General features: G+C 40.1%; 1 protein-coding gene and 1 pseudogene across 1 annotated transcript; one reads left to right on the top strand and one right to left on the bottom strand.

Moving 5' to 3' along the window:
* Window positions 1–3,908: 3,908 nt before the first annotated feature.
* LOC120023403 lies at window positions 3,909–4,755 on the bottom strand (annotated as a pseudogene).
* Window positions 4,756–9,518: 4,763 nt separating this feature from the next.
* On the top strand, window positions 9,519–11,996 carry LOC120018157 (H-2 class II histocompatibility antigen, A-Q alpha chain-like). Its single transcript, XM_038961194.1, has 4 exons — window positions 9,519–9,626; window positions 9,986–10,225; window positions 10,658–10,939; window positions 11,035–11,996. Exons 1-4 carry the CDS (start codon window positions 9,566–9,568, stop codon window positions 11,157–11,159), a joined length of 708 nt encoding a protein of 235 aa, XP_038817122.1. The 5' UTR covers window positions 9,519–9,565; the 3' UTR covers window positions 11,160–11,996.
* Window positions 11,997–17,551: the final 5,555 nt, after the last annotated feature.

The raw sequence follows: 17,551 nt of genomic DNA, 5'->3' as shown, positions 1-17,551 counted from the left end.
GAGGAAGAATGGGCACCACCACCAATCAGCCTATGCCCCTGCACACACCCGCCATTACCATGACAACTAGAGTAGCCATGTCAGTCTGAACACATCTGACATTTGAACAGATATTTCACTGGGTGTATAAATGTGAAGCATCCGCTTGGCGTTTCCACTCACTACCAAATATGGTAGTGAGAGGAAGCCCAGTTTGCCGGCAATGGGAGAAGATGGAATGAGATGGGAGAAGATGGAATTGCAGACATTCTGCAAATCTTCTCATCGATTAAACATTTGATCTCAATACACTTTTCTGTTCCCAATACTATAAACTGTTACGAACAGAGTGGACTAAGTTTTGTAGACTTTGCGATTTTCAAAGTTTCCAAATATGGCATTGTTTAGAAGGAGTGCAAAGGCGAATTGAGTTATTGCACACGTGCACTTCACAGAGTAGGCGTTCCCTAACGGAAATATGACGCCCCCAAACTACTTCCCCCAGCGATGTCTGCACCTGTTACGAAAAGTCACTTCTAGTCGTAGCTGTATCGAAGTGGTATGTTTTTAGGGGGTCCAGTATACCTCTGTTTTACGCCGCAAATTATAAGGTTGGTTGTTTAGCAACAAACTGATGCTTGCGCAACTATGGGGCAAAACACACTGGGTTGGCTTAGATTGTTGACAACATGGAAACTAGATTTCATCTCCAATATTCATTGAAAAGATAAATACATTTGCACATTGAGCACTTGTTGACTCTCAAATACATCATTACAGGTGCTGGTTAGATAACTAGCTGAAAAGAGACACATACGATTCCCCACAAGGCAGCTTGTCATTGTTGCTAATTATCTGGCCATCCAGAATCACAACACACAGCTTTCTGCCCGTTGTAAACTAACCCATCTTTTGTTATTCTTCATTATTACAAAAGTGCCATCTAGTGGCTTGAGGATGCACAATCAAAAATAATGTAGGCTCCAGAATGTGCAGGAATCTCAATCCACAATATTCTGAACAGTTTCCAGTTTGAAGTAGACTTCTTATTGCAGATGTTTGCTCCCGGAGTTAGCTAGCTAACTTAATAGCTAGTTGAATACTACATTTTACCTTCGTTAACATAGTTTTTTTGTGGTTAAAGCTAATAACGTTATCACAAAGTGTCGCTCAAAAGTACTGTCAACGTTATGTTGCTAAGGAGTTCTGGGACCACCTGCGCTGTTCGAGGCTACAACTACAACCATGCGAATTTAACCTATGGCAAAGTCAACAAAGCTTTTATCATATACACCATTAAAAAGGTCAGAATGCACATGTCCACCATGGTACGCATTCCATCGTCTACCAACTGCGGAAGAAGACAAGCAATTGTGGTTGCGAAATCTCAAATTAAAGAAACCGCCGAAGACTCGTTCCACTTTGTTGACAAAGTCGAGAACCCTTACCCAACGCTAGGCTTCGATAGAGCTCCAGAGAAGAAACGGCAACGACAGTTGCAGTCACTGACAACATTACAACAGCAGGTTGGTGTTTTCAGCTCACTGACCAGGCAAACAGTTTTTATTAGTTCACTTCCAAAATGTCAATGTTATTGATCAGATATTCCAGTGCCATTGCCTGCCCAAGCTTACAATGACAACTATTACTTGATGCTTAACCGTGAAGATGACTGTAGTCAAGCAGGGACGAGTGGTTCACCTCCTGCATCCCAGGGCTTGTCTGATGCTCAGTCACAATGGATGGATCCTATGCTGGAGGACCACAACTATTGCAGTCAAACTATACAGATCAGCAGTGCCATGGAGATGACCCAGGTATCCAATGAGGGATCGAGAACTTTTGCAGACAGTCTGGTTGCCAAACCAGCAGATACTATATTATATAAAGGACTACCATTGCTTGCCTTTCATACCCATGTATCATGTTTACAGCCTTTTGCTCCTACATAATTTTCAGTGCATGTAGTGGACAAGACACTGATGACCCTCAGGAAACTTAGACTCAACTTGGTCATGGCTGATTTAACACAGCGCTTTGGTGTCACACAGTCTAAAACATTTAGACTCAGAGTGAATCTTACGGCCATTATTATGCCAGCAACACTGTAAAGTATCTAGTGGCTGTTGCTCCTTGTGGAGTAGTTGTGTTCATTTCAGATGTCTATGGTGGCAGGTGCAGTGATAAATACACAACACAGCACTCAGGCTTTTCTGGATTACCTTCGCTCTGGGGATGAGGCGACTGGGGGTCGTGGATTTAACATCCGGGACGTACCAGATGAACGTAGCGTGTCCTTGGTCATTCCAGCGTTCACGTGCAAAGGAGGGCAGCTCACCTGTGAGGAGGTGACCAACGCTCGGCGTATTGCAAACGTCCGCATCCATGTTGAAAGGGCAATACGGCGTTTGAAAGACTGTGCAATCACACTCGTCTCCAAAATCGATAAAATACTACATATCTGTGCTGGCCTTGTGAATCTGAGAGGGGAGCTTATTTCCAGCAAGTAGTGTGGGGTGGGGGGTGGGGGGGGTGGTGTACTAGTAACCTCATTAACTGCAATGTATTGTTCAATGTAACTGAATTTTAATTTGAAAACATGAAATACAGTGACTCTGAACAAATGATGTACAACTTGGTAGTATATTTAACACTGACAGATGATAACCTACTTTTTAAATTCATATTTTGTTGCAGTAGTGACATAACCTAATTAGGCAACATAACCTAACCATAACATGATTAGGCAACATAAGCAAAAAGGTTGGTAGTGGGCATGACAAAATTATTACAGAGAGTCGACTACGTTATTGGTTTCAGTCAAGATGATGTGAACTCCATTTTCATAATGAATACAGCATAACAAATCATAATGAGTAACAACATAACTCCTCTCTCAATACATGAGATGATTTGGTGGCAGTTATCACCCTTTTATAAAACACAATATCACATGATCATTTATCTCTACCAGTTTGTGAGTTCATAGACTTCTGAGAAATTTTATGAACTTACCTACTATTAACGTTATGCCCCTCCATCTAGTTTATGCCCCTCCCCCATCTAATATTTATCTAGTTTATGCCCCTCCCCCTTTTATCTAGTTTAAACCCCTCCCCCTTTTATCTAGTTTAAACCCCTCCCCCTTTTATCTAGTTTAAACCCCTCCCCCTTTTATCTAGTTTAAACCCCTCCCCCTTTTATCTAGTTTAAACCCCTCCCCCTTTTATCTAGTTTAAACCCCTCCCCCTTTTATCTAGTTTAAACCCCTCCCCCATCTCCTCTTTATCAAATCACATTTTATTGGTCACATACACAAGTTTAGCAGATGTTAATGCGAGTGTAGCGAAATGCTTGTGCTTCTAGTTCCGACCGTGCAGTAAAATCTAACAAGTAATCTAACATCTGCTAAACACGTGTATGTGACCAATAACATTTGATTTGGAGCCTCAGGTCACATTTCACTTCCAGGATCCAGAATCCCAGTTGCCGACCAGGGATGGCCAGGATGCACCACCAGGCCTTTTCTCTCCACAGCAAATCCTCTGCCTTCCATCAGTTGTATGCCTTTGTCCTTGTTGCGGTACCAAGTTGCAGAATTCCCTCTAAAAGCCAGGAGCAAGTGTTAATTTAAGAATTTTCCTGGGTTTGTTGTGCTGTGCTGGCAGTGATGCGCAGTATCCTTGCATTGTGCCACAGCTGGGAGGCGCTCTGCGTCTGTGTTTCATGCGTCAACCTATCCACTTGGTCTGGCCTTAGCTTAACGAGGGGATTGTAAAAAGTTACACACTTATCACAGGTAAACTTAGTGCCATGGTCATTGTGAGGCTATTGTAGGTCAAAAGGTAGGCCTCTGAATGTAATATCTCAGAGGATTGTATGTCTCACCACCAGTGAACTATAATATCTTTGATAGATTCTTGTATGTCTCACCACAAGTGGTCTTCCTCCTGATGTAGTAGTAGATGAGACCAACTGCACCAAAGACCAGCCCCAGCACCAGTGGTCTTCCTCCTGATGTAGTAGTAGATGAGACCAACTGCACCAAAGACCAGCCCCAGCACCAGCCCAGACACCCCGATGGCTATCTTACTCCTCTCAGACTGAGTTAGAATGGCTCAAGTTAGTCACAAAACAAACACATCTCTAACATGCATATAACCACACTTAAATCATGCATCAAGTTGTGTTTGGGATTAGATAAAAGTATGTCTGAAATGGTGAACCAAATTAATATGAGCTCTTTGATTCCCTATTTCTTTAGTTCCTTGCTCCCTTACCACAGAAATTCCAGTCAGTCACTCAGTTTGCTTCCTTACTTCCTTACCCTAGCCATTTTGAGTCAAACTTGCCTGCTTGTTTCCAATTTCCTAATCTCCTTGTTCCCCCCCTTCCCTAAGCCATTCCAGTATCACCCAGTTTGTTAAACCAGTAAATTCCTGTCAAACTCAGTGTGGCTACTTGTTTCCTCATCTCTTCATTCCCTTAATTCCTTGTGCCATTATGTCCTCGTTCCCTTACACCCTCGTTCCCTTACCCCAGTGTAGGCTCTTTGGTTCAGTGAAGCTGGCGTGCTTCACCATACAGGAGATCCTCTCTAAAGGTATGGGCGTGGATCTGGTGGTACCCGTTGCCATTGGCCAAGTCCTCAGGGGAAGTCGCATCTGAGGTCACTTCCTGTCCGTCCCTCCACCAGGTCACCCTGATCTGTTTGGGGTAGAACTTGTAGGCACTGCAAGTCAACATGGAGGGGTGTCTGTCACTGTGGGGCGTCATTTGACCTCAGATGGTTGGAGGGCTCAACTGAGAGGGGAAAATATCATAAAACACTTATTTTCTACTGTTTTACTAATGCACATGTACAGTACTAGTCCAAAGTTTGGACACAGAAATCCTTGAATGAGTAGCTCTTTATTTTTTACTATTTCCTACATTGTATAATAATGGTGAAGACATCAAAACTATGAAATAACACATGGAATCATGTAGTAACTGTGAGCAGACCAAGTACTTTGAGGTTGCTCTAAAGCGAGAAGGTGGAATAAACGAGTCAGGAGCAGGTTCTTAATTTAACAAAGTTCTCTATTGAGGTATTTTTTTCTTCTCAAAAACTCCAAGACAATCAAGGATGATCTCCCAAAGAAAACACAAATCTTCTTTACAAGAACAAGGAACACAAGGTGAGTATCTTTAAACTATAACATAAATCACAGGTGTGTGATTAACGACCTTAACGATCCGTTCGTGGAGAGCTCCCTTCGGGTGGTGGGCCGGATCCGTGGTGGCCATTCCCCAGAGGTAGTTTGTCCTCTTCTTTTCCCTTCCGAAAGGTATGTCCTCTCATTTGGAGAAGCAAACACCCTTTTCTTTCTTCAGTCCCCCTTACTGCCGGTTCCCTCCTCTCTCTTGTAGGGGAAAGAGAATAGGTCATTAGTACCATCAGCTGTGCATAATTGCCTCTGATCACCTTGACTCACATGCTGGGCTGGGCTATTATCCGTGGGACCAGCCTGCCCTCTGGTGGTCCTTCCACATAACCAAAAAAGTGTTAAACAAATCAAAATATATTTGAGATTTGAGATTTTTCAAAGTAGATGAAAAGTTGAAGTTGATGTCTTCACTATTATTCTACAATGTAGAAAATAGTGAGAAAAAAAAAACTTGAATAAGTAGGTGTGTCCTAACTTTTGACTGGTATTGTAAATGTCCAATAAGGTTGGACAGATTCATACTGGCCAGGTCTCTTGTATTTCAATGCGTTTCACCTATAAGCTTTAGTAAGTGTACTTTTAGACGGAGTCAATTGAGGTGGCTTGTGTTGTGTCAGACTGATACCCAAGCTAGTTCTCTTTCACTTCCTCAAAACAAACTCAGCAAGATTCCACCCTGGGATGGTACAAGTTAGATAAGAACTGCACAGACAGGTTTCTTTCTGGAAGTTCCCTGACTTGTCAAATACAAACCTCACTCATGTTAGAGTCAACCAAATAGTGCTTAGCAGAATATTTTATATGCCATAAAACACACATGATGTAAAATACATTTTGCCTGAAGCACATTTATTTTATTTTCACTACTGTCCTCTATGGGTGCTTGCCTGTTTTATTAAATCCAGCTTTGTAGACGAGTTCACCATCATTTTTGCAGTAGAAAAACAGATCTTTGTTCTGTATCTCAGCATGATATATTCCAACTATATATCCAGTGTATCTGTTGAAAGCACTGTTGTATTACACAACCGTCACCATGTTGAATAGATTCTGATGATGAACTCACATGTTGTGGATCTTCCCCTCTGTAATAACAAAGTTCGAGGGTGGTGACAAAGTGTACATCTGGAGAGAAAAAACATGGAATTCACCTGTATACTTGTACCACCACATATTGATTGTTATCATACAAGAATGTGCAGTTACCCTTACAAAAAAAAACACATGATTTCACATGTTGAAAATCACATGATTTGCGCATATTTCACATGTGAAATTTCATGTGAAATCGTGAAACCTCCATGTGATTCACATGTGATGATAATTCACATGTTCACATAACTCTGCACATGTGCATTCAAATGTTCAAATGATGCCGCCCATCAAACAAAAATAAGGATGTCCCCAGAACATCACAAAACAACGTCGCCGTTTTCAATGTACATATGACATAAATGATTACATAGTGTATGTACTGTATATTTATACAGTAATTATTATTCAACATGTCCTTATCTGGGATTTGAACTCCAACCTCTTGCTTTATGGTATGGCTATCTTCCTGCTACGCCACCATGTCTGTGTCAATGGCTGATTTGACCTGTATTCCTACAGCTTAGTATAATATATTCAAGAATAACTATTATATTTATCAAAGTGATTCAGGGGTAACATTAAAACATAATAATATGCCCCACCAACATTAGACTACTATAAAAAATGTAAAAAATCAAATTGCTGAAATAAGTCAATTAAATCAATGATTAACTGGCAACAAAAATAGCAGTGGAGAATGCACTATTTTTCTAAGAGCAGATACAGTCCATTCAGAAACTATTCAGACCCCTATACACATTTGTTATGTTACAGGGTTTTCTAAAATTGATTGAATAGTCCCCCCCCCCCCTCATCAATCTACACACAATACCCCATAATGACAAAGCAAAAAAAAAATATTGAAATTTTTGCAAATGTATAAACAAAACAAAAAAACTGAAATATCTTATTTACATAAGTATTCAGACCCTTTGCTATGAGACTTGAAATTGAGCTCAGGTGCATCCTGTTTCCATTGATCATCCTTGAGATGTTTTTACAACTTTGAGTCCACCTGTGGTAAATTCAATTGATTTGGAAAGGCACACACCTGTCTATATAAGGTCACAAAGTTGACAATGCAAAAAAATGTCAGAGCAAAAACCAAGCCACGAGGTCGAAGGAATTGTCCGTAGAGCTCCGAGACAGGATTGTGGCAAGGCACAGATCTGGGGAAGGGTTCCAAAAAATGTCTGCAGCATCTCTCCTTAACATCTGCCACAGCTCCAGAGTCCCTCTGTGGAGATGGGAAAACTTTCCAGAAGGATAACCATCTCTGCAGCACTCCACCAATCAGGCCTTTATGGCAGAGTGGCCAGACGGAAGCCACTCCTCATTAAAAGGCACATGACAGCCTGCTTGGAGTTTGCCAAAAGGGCACCTAAAGGACTCTCAGACCATGAGAAACAAGATTCTCTGGTCTGATGAAACCAAGATTGAACTCTGGCCTGAATGCCAAGCATCACGTCTGGAGGAAACCTGGCACCATCCCTACGGTGAAGCATGGTTGTGGTAACACCATGCCGTGGGGATGTTTTTCAGCGGCAGGGACTGGGAGACTAGTCAGGATCAAGGGAAAGATGAACGGAGCAAAGTGCAGAGATCCTTGATGAAAATAGCTATGCAGTAACGCTCCCCATCCAACCTGACAGAGCTTGTGAGGAAGCTTATACCCAAGAGGCTGTAATCGCTGCCAAAGGTGCTTCAACAAAATACTGAGTAAAGGGTCTGAATACTTATGTAAATTATATTTCTGTTTAAACACACACACACAAACACATATACACCTTTTTTTCGCACTATTGGTTAGAGCCTGTAAGTAAGCATTTCACTGTAATTCAACCATTTCACTGTAATTGTATTCAACCAACGTTTAAAAAAGTGTTGACAGGACCATCAAATATTTTTTTTAAATAATGGCTACTTCTCAGTAAGTTTTAAACTGTCAAGAGGAGTAAAACAAGGTTGTCCACTTTCGATCGCCAGGTGTACGGTGTTTCCTGCATTGGTGCGGCTGGCTTCCGGGTTAAGTGGGGATTGTGTCAAGAAGCAGTGAGGCTTGGTTGGGTTGTGTTTCGGAGGACGCCTGGCTCTCGACCTTCATACGGGAGTTGCAGTGATGAGACAAGACTAACTACTAATTGGATACCATGAAATTGGGGAGAAAAAGGGGAATAAAAAACAAAACTCAAATATACTAATTTCAGCAACAAAAAAGTACCAAAAAATGTATATTCTTTGTAAATTCTATCATAAATAGGACTGGTGGAGTTGTCATACATGCAGCTATCAAAAATATATGGAAATGTCTGCTCTTCCCAAAATTACAACCAACTAATTGCAGCATTACTGCAAAAATGGAAGAGGCCAGGTTTAAAGCTGTCATCAAGGCAAAGGGCAGCTATTTGAAGAATCTCAAATATAAAATATATGTTGATTTGTTTAACACCTTTTTTGGTTACTACATGATTCCATATGTGTTATTTGATGGTTTTGATGTCATCACTATTATTCTACAATGTAGAACATAGTAAAAATAAAGAAAAACCCTTGAATGTGTTCTAAAACTGTTGACCGGTAGTGTATGCATTTCTTTTATACCTAAAGGGGTCCTAACATTCTAAATGAATTAGCTAAATGATCCATGGTATGACCCCCTCCGCCCCCCATTCTTGACACACACAGGAAACTGTTGAGCGTGAAAAACCCAGCAGTGTTGCAGTTCTTGACACACTCAAACTGGTGCGCCTGGTACCTACTACCATACCCCGTTCAAAGGCACTTGAATATTTTGTGTTGCCCATTCACCTTCTGAATGGCACACATACACAATTCATGTCTCAACTGTCTCAAAACTTAGAAATCCTTATTTAACCTGTCTCCTCCCCTTCATCTACACTGATTGAAGTGGATTTAACAAGTGACATCAATAAGGGATCATATCTTCACCTGGATTAACCTGATCAGTCTGTTTCATGGAAAGAGCAGGTGTTCTTAATGTTTTGTACACTCATTGTATTCACAGTATATATTTTTGGGGCAAATAATAATGACTGTATGTTGAATATGTTGACTCTAATTCCAAATAGGTTTTTGACCACAGTCAAAACCTGGGTGGAAAACAATTTTGACACAAACTTGTCTGCCTAGAAACAGCATACAGATTTTTAATTGGTGCAACATATGAGAGAAGCTAGAGGAGTGAGGAGGAAGTTATGATTTAGTTGTATGTCCCTTTTAGATTGAACACTCAAACACAGCAGTCATCGTGAATAGATGGTATGATGATGGCTCTTGTGTTTATGATTCTGCTTTTCAGTTTGAGTTCTACACAAGGACAAGGTAAGAACAGATTGACAGGCAAACCACGAGGCACTAACCTGAGATTGCACATGGTTCCTTATAATGTACAGTAACTGAGGAATGTTCAACTGTTATCTTACAGAGTTGCACGTTCCTCAGCTATTTATAATGTAGTGCAACACAATACATGTCATAAAAACTTCACCATTACGATGTGTAATTGAAATACTTGTGTGTAGAACATGTTTTGATAAAACTAGTTTTGTTTTAAGATTTATTATAAGTAAAAAAACTTCCAAGCAAAAATATAACATTTTCTTTATTTGTTGCATTACAATGGTAGTATGGTTGGTTATAACATAATTCATGTTGATGAATTCTACACTCTTCCTTCACAGCGCAACATGTATTCAATGTCATAAACGCACGTTCTGAAACGGAGGAATTTAACATGACCATTGTAGCAGACGGTAATGAATATCTCCATGTATATTTAAACAACAAAGAAGAAGTGTTAATGTTCCCAGAATGGGGAAATTATGTAGCTTGTTCGATTTGCGTCAGAGTTGCAGAGAGCCGAAGAGCAGATCTTAACAATGACATTAAACTCTTCAGCCTTGAAACCCCAGACGCTAAAGGTACAGTATTTTTGTTTATATTTTTTTCTAGACCTGGGTTCAAATTCTATTTGAAATGGCTTTAGCTTGCCTGGTACGAGGTGGGCAGAGTTTAAACATTTGGGACTTTGGGAGTATTTCAAAATAATTTCAAATTGTATTCTGACACATTTTTACAGCAAAAATAATTTAAGGATGAAAATGAATGTAAAAGACTTGTCAGATTGGACTACTTGAAACTAAATGCCATCCACCTCTTGCTAGTAAGACCATCAGGTATGTTGTGGTGGATGGTCAATACAATCACTAAAAGGGAACCTGTTCAAATGAATCTTGCGGCTAGCTGCTGGTCTGAATGGACTGCCAAGCCAACATGCAGTCATAGCTAATGACCACTTTTGGAGATAGCTAGTTAGTTAGAACCCTTAATAGTATTGTATTTTTCAACCACAGTTCCTCCTGAGATCAAATTGTATGCCAAGGAAGAAGTGAACCTGGGAATAAACAACTCTCTCGTCTGCTTCGTCAATCATTTCTTTCCTCCGCCTGTCCAAGTCAAATGGACCAAGAATAATGAGAACGTCCCCAAGGGGGTTAAAGCGGGTCAATATGCAACCAACAGTGATTACACTTTCTACCATTTCTCCACTCTGACCTTTGAACCACAAGAGGGAGACATCTACACCTGTATTGTGGATCACACGGCCCTAGATGAACCTCTAACCAGGACATGGGGTGATTAAATATTTATGTAAAATAGTGTTACATTTACATTTGACTGAAATCTTTGTAGTAAAACATGTTTTAAAGAGAGAAATATCTTCCCACAGAGTTCGAGGTGCCCCCCCGTCCCAGTGTTGGTCCTGCTGTTTTCTGTGGACTGGGTCTGACTCTGGGGCTGCTGGGAGTCGCTACCGGAACATTCTTCCTCGTCAAAGGAACCCAATGTCAATGATGATACCCAGTATACTCTCTATGTCTCTGGGTGATAATACACAGTATACTCTCCTATATGTCTCTGGGTGATAATACAGAGTATAATTTCAATGTCTCTGGGTGATAATACACAGCATAATTTCCTATATGTCTCTGGGTGATAATACACAGTATAATCTCCTATATGTCTCTGGGTGATAATACACAGCATAATTTCCTATATGTCTCTGGGTGATAATACACAGCATAATTTCCTATATGTCTCTGGGTGATAATACACAGCATAATTTCCTGTATGTCTCTGGGTGATAATACACAGCATAATTTCCTATATGTCTCTGGGTGATAATACACAGCATAATTTCCTATATGTCTATGTCGCTGGGTGATAATACACAGTATAATCTCTATGTGTCTCTGGGTGATAATACACAGTATAATCTCTATGTTGCTGGGTGATAATACACAGTATAATCTCTATGTCTCTGGGTGATAATACACAGCATAATCTCCTATATATCTCTGGGTGATAATACACAGCATAATTTCTTATATGTCTCTGGGTGATAATACAGAGCATAATTTCCTATATGTCTATGTCGCTAGGTGATAATACACTGTATAATCTCTATGTGTCTCTGGGTGAAAATACACAGTATAATCTCCTATACGTCTCTGGGTGATAATAAACAGTATAATCTCTGGGTGATAATACACAGCATAATTTCCTATATGTCTCTGGGTGATATACACAGTATAATCTCTATATGTCTAATCTCTGTCTCTGGGTGATAATACACAGTATAATCTCCGATATGTCTCTGGGTGATAATACACAGCATAATCTCCTATATGTCTCTGGGTGATAATAAACAGTATAATCTCTGGGTGATAATACACAGTATAATCTCTATATGAGCCCGGACTTGAACCCGATCGAACATCTCTGGAGAGACCTGAAAATAGCTGTGCAGCAACGCTCCCCATCCAACTTGACAGAGCTTGAGAGGATCTGCAGAGAAGAATGGGGAAAATCTCCCCAAATACAGGTGTGCCAAACTTGTAGCATCATACCCAAGAATACTTGAGTCTGTATTCGCTGCCAACGGTGATTCAACAAAGTAGTGAGTAAAGGGTCTGATTACTTATGTAAATGTGATATTTATTTTATTTTATACATTTGCAAACATTTCTGAAAACCTGCATTATGGGGTGTAGATTGATGAGAACAAAAATAACGATCTAATCAATTTTAGAATAAGGCTGTAACCTAACAAAATGTGGGGAAAGTCAGGGGTCTGAACACTTCCCGAAGGCACTGTACATGTAGGTAAAATGAAAAATAATATAGTAACTTGTATTTAAATGTAGCAATTCAACAAAAAACTCAGTTTAGCCTGCGCATCTTTACAAAATGTCATTGCCTCATTCCTCAAGTGGTTTGAAGTGATTTCCATAATGCTTGTCATAATGCTTGTCAATTCCTTTGGTTATTCTTTTTCAATGTGCTCATCTCTGTCTGTCCTGTGCAACTATTTACAATGCATCAGAGCAGCAATCTTATCCTAACATGCCAAAAGTGATCACACGAATAGGCTATTAGACCTACTATAAAAATACATGTCCTATAGATTTTGTAGCCTATAGCTTTTCCTGGAATTTCAGGAGAAGAGGAATGGCCTATTGCGTAGAGGCTTGCACAGCCTTTAGTCTGTTGAACATGGGAACAGCTGGAAGAGAGGCCAGTGATGTGTGCCGAAGTAGGAAGCTAAATATTGGCTAGATATTAGGGCTATAGGCTAAATATTTACCTGTCAAAGTTGAAGAAAAATAAATGAACAGGTTATGAAATTGCAGATCTGTAGTGCATTCATCCAGTGCGTTCATCCAGGCTGCGGCCTGTGGTATATTGGTTAAGCCTACGTTTTTAGACCAGAACATTCTTATACCTGGGCTACAACAACACAGTGGATTGAGGATAGTATTGTTGTTATCAAATCAATACACAATTACTGTCCATAGGCTGTAAACTGCAGTGATGTAAGCTGCTCACACGTCCTGTTATGTTTCATGCCGAAATAACTGTATAGGCCATCATGTTTTAGATCCGTTTGTGTCTATTCTCGACAGTCCAGAAAAGTACAATAGCAGGCCACTCATATGTTGTAGGCCTAGTTTGTCAAGAGTAGGGAAATATGTGCTTCTCCTTTTCAACTCCCCGACCGTTAATGCTGTAGCCTAGAATAATAGTGAAGACATCAAAACGATGAAATAACACATATGGAATCATGTAGGAACCAAAGACAAAGGGTGGCTACTTTGAAGAATGTAAAATATATAGTATTTTTTTATTTGTTTAACACTTTGGTTACTACATGATTCCATATGTGTTATTTCATAGTTTTGATGTCTTTACTATTATTCTACAATGTAGAAAATAGTAAAAATAAAGAAAAACCATTGAATGAGTGGGTGTGTCCAAACTTTTGACTGGTTAGGGTAAAAAAAACACACGTCATTTTACAGCTGCAAAGATCTTGTTATCGTGGTGCAGGCCTGTAGATGTTGTAGAAACAAAAATGGTGAAATTTGAAACTTTTTCACGTTCATGCGCAAACATGGAAGTTTGCACGTGCATGTCAGATATTGTCTCAAGACTGCAAAACTTACCGCCACAGATCATTGCAGATAAAGTTTCAAATGACAAAATGTTAATTTCTACAGACCTGCACCATGATAACGAGAACTTTGCAGCTTGTAAAAGTACGTATTGGTGTGTTTTTGTAGCCTTTGTTACTATTTCCATCTCAGGAAGACAACTGCTGCTGCGGGTAAGTTACTCAAAACCTAGTGATGTTTTTAAAAGTGTCTTCACCCTTCTATAACATTGCATATATATGATTAGGCTCCTAAATACAGAAATGGTCTTTTAATTTGTATAGTACAGTTAGCACAATAAAGCACATTAAATTAGAATACAGTAATGTACACTGTACTCTAACTAAAGTCTAGTTTATGCATGCTAGCTTACTCAATCATACAAGTGCATTGATACATAGCATTCATGTTCTGCAGTGGCAACACAGCTAACACTGTTACACATATTGTTTTAAAACAAGCTCACATCTCAAATGATTGTTGCCCAAATGAGTCTTGTAAAGACAAAATAGAAACATGACTTGCAGATGACAACAAGCCATTTTAACAGGGCCACATCAGAACACTGACCACATTGTAACATAAACTAGTCTCTAAGACAGCAACATTGATGGTGAAAAAAACGCTTGACTGGCTTAAAGACAACATCGTTGTAATGAAAATTGACCACTATTATCATCATCTGATCACTTGGTAAAAATAAAATAAAAATATGAGCAAGATTCCCCTGCGCAGCTGATCTTAACTGCAACTAACTGATTTAATTGCAACTAACACCAGACCCCCCCCCCCCCCCCCCCAGTTACAAATGTAGGCTTTATGCTGTAGTATTGGAACAAATATTTGTGAAACATGTTTTATCCTCTGGTTATCAGAACCCCACCAAGAGTGTCTACATATTGTCCAACCTCTCCTCTCTTTGTCTTCTTTCCTCGAGACCACCATTTCCATCCCCTGACAGACTGAACCATATTTTGATGCTTTTTTCCACTTCTTTCTTTCTTTCTACCTTCTCTTATGACCGAAAATAACTTCTAGACATCAGGACTGCGATTACTCACCACAGATTAACAGAATCCTATTTTTCCTTTCATGACTCTGACGAGGTCGACACAAAGGATACACTGCTTCCTCGGGAACAGGCCCCGATCCCCGTGATCTGCGTGAAGAGGAGGCGGAGAAAGAGGGGCAGAAGGTCGGCTGCCTTCTGAGAATTCGTAGGCGATCGAATAAACCCCCACTTCCCTCCATTCTGCCAGCAAACGTGCGATCTTTGGACAATAAAATTGACGAGTTACGCGGAAGATTAAACTACCAACGGGACATTAAAAACTGTAACATCTTATGCTTCACGGAGTCGTGGCTGAACGACGACAACAACATAGAGCTGGCTGGTTATACGATGTACCGGCATGATAGAACAGTGGCGTCTGGTAAGACAAGGGGCGGCGGTCTATGTATTTTTGTACGCAACAGTTGGTGCACGATATCTAAGGAAGTCTCGAGCTATTGCTCGCCTGAGGTAGAGTATCTCATGATAAGCTGTAGACCACACTACCTACCGAGAGAGTTTTCATCTGTATTCTTTGTAGCTGTTTACATACCACCACAGTCAGAGGTTGGCACTGAGACAGCATTGAATGAGCTGTATTCCACCATAAGCAAACAAGAAAACGCTCACCCAGAGGCGGCACTCCTAGTAACCGGGGACTTTAATGCAGGGAAACTTAAATTTGTTTGACCAAATACCTATCAGCATGCTAAATGTGCAACCAGAGGAAAAATAACTCTGGACCACCTATACTCCACACACAGAGACGCATACAAAGTTCTCCCTCGACCTCCATTTGGCAAATCTGACTACAATTCTATCCTCCTGATTCCTGCTTACAAGCAAAAATTAAAGCAGGAAGCACCAGTGACTAGACCAATAAAAAATTGCTCAGAGCAAACAGATCCTAAGCTACAGGAGACTGGAATATGTTCCGGGATTCCTCCGATGGCAATGAGGAGTACACCACATCAGTCATTGGCTTCATCAATAAGTGCATCGATGACGTCGTCCCCACGGTGACTGTAGGGGGTAGTCCCAAAGACCCTCCCCATTATTAAGGGAGGGACCTTAAGATTCATATGTTTTGCTGCAGGCCTTATAATAGATACTGTTGCTATGTGTCTAAAGCTCTGCCACTATACATACACAAGGTATCTATATTAGACTTTGTGGTTAAGCCCTGCCTGTTGCGAGAGTGTGCTTGCAGGCTAGGTCTGAGTCAGACCGACACTAAATAAAGAGAAGTAACCACTGTCTGGTTTTGATCTTGTGTGACAGTGGACAATGCTAATTAATTCAGAGAAGCTACTGTACTAGGTTGCCTTATAAGGTAACCTCAGCTTATTGATACACACATACATTGACGTAGGTGATCATACAACTAGGATATGATCACATGTATAATATCAGCTGCGCCCTTAGGTGGGAACCTACTCTGAAACATACATGCTGTGTTTCCATTGTGAACTTCTGTCTGCAATTGCATTAATAAAGGTTTGATTGATTTACTTAAAGATATTGTCTGACTGCTGATTTCACCAATAAGCCAATGATTGACAAGGAACAAGGAACCTACCCCGACATGACCGTACGTACTAGAGGTCGACAGATTAATCGGCATGGCCGATGTCTTAAATGTAATGATGGACATTAAACTTAATGTCTTAAAGTAATGATGGACTGTCGTCTCTCTTTGCTTATTTGAGCTGTTCTTGCCATAATATGGACTTGGTATTTTACCAAATAGAGCTATCTTCTGTATACCAACCCTACCTTGTCACAACACAAGTGATTGGCTCAAACGCATTAAGGAAAGAAATTCCACAAATTAACTTTTAACAAGGCAGATCTGTTAATTGAAATGCATTATAGGTGACTAGCTCAAGAAGCTGGTTGAGAGAATACCAAGAGCGTGCAAACCTGTCAAGGAAAAGGGTGGTTACTTTGAAGAATCTCAAATATAAAATATATTTTCATTTGTTAAAAACTTTTTTGGTTACTACATGATTCCATATGTGTTATTTCATAGTTTTGATGTCTTCACTATTATTTTACAACGTAGAAAACTTTTGACTGGTCCAAACTGTCCAACCTTTTGTGTCGCGCCCTGGCCTTAGTATTCTTTGTTTTCTGTAATATTTTGGTTAGGTCAGGGTGTGACAGGGGGGATGTTTGTATGTATTTGTCTCGTCTTGGGTGGTTGTATTGTATAGGGGGTTTTGTTGAGTGTATGGGGTTGTGTTCAGTATAGAGTTTTAGGAAAGTCTATGGTTGCCTGGTTTGGTTCTCAATCAGAGACAGCTGTTTATTGTTGTCTCTGATTGGGAGCCATATTTAAGGCAGCCATAGGCATTAGGTTATTGTGGGTAATTGTCTATGTGTAGTGTTTAGTGTCAGCACTATTTGTTTGAATAGCTTCACGGTCGTCTGTTTGTTGTTTTGTTTTGGTCGTATAGTTTTCGTTTCGTTTTCATCTTCTTAATAATAAAGAAGTATGTATTTCTCTCACGCTGCGCCTTGGTCCACTCTTCTTCAAAGTTACGACGATCGTGACATTTTGACTGGTACTGTATGTCTGTTTGAAATTCTACTTTGTGTCTTATTTATTCATTTAAAATAATTTATGCTCTACTATACACAGTGAAGAAAACATTATGAACACCTGCTCTTTCCATGACATAGACTGACCAGGTGAAAGC

This window comes from Salvelinus namaycush, chromosome 2 (genome assembly GCF_016432855.1).
Source record: "Salvelinus namaycush isolate Seneca chromosome 2, SaNama_1.0, whole genome shotgun sequence".
NCBI classification, from domain to species: domain Eukaryota; kingdom Metazoa; phylum Chordata; class Actinopteri; order Salmoniformes; family Salmonidae; genus Salvelinus; species Salvelinus namaycush.
The sequence above is the reverse complement of the archived record's forward strand: the minus strand, read 5'-3'. Positions and strand labels throughout refer to the sequence as shown.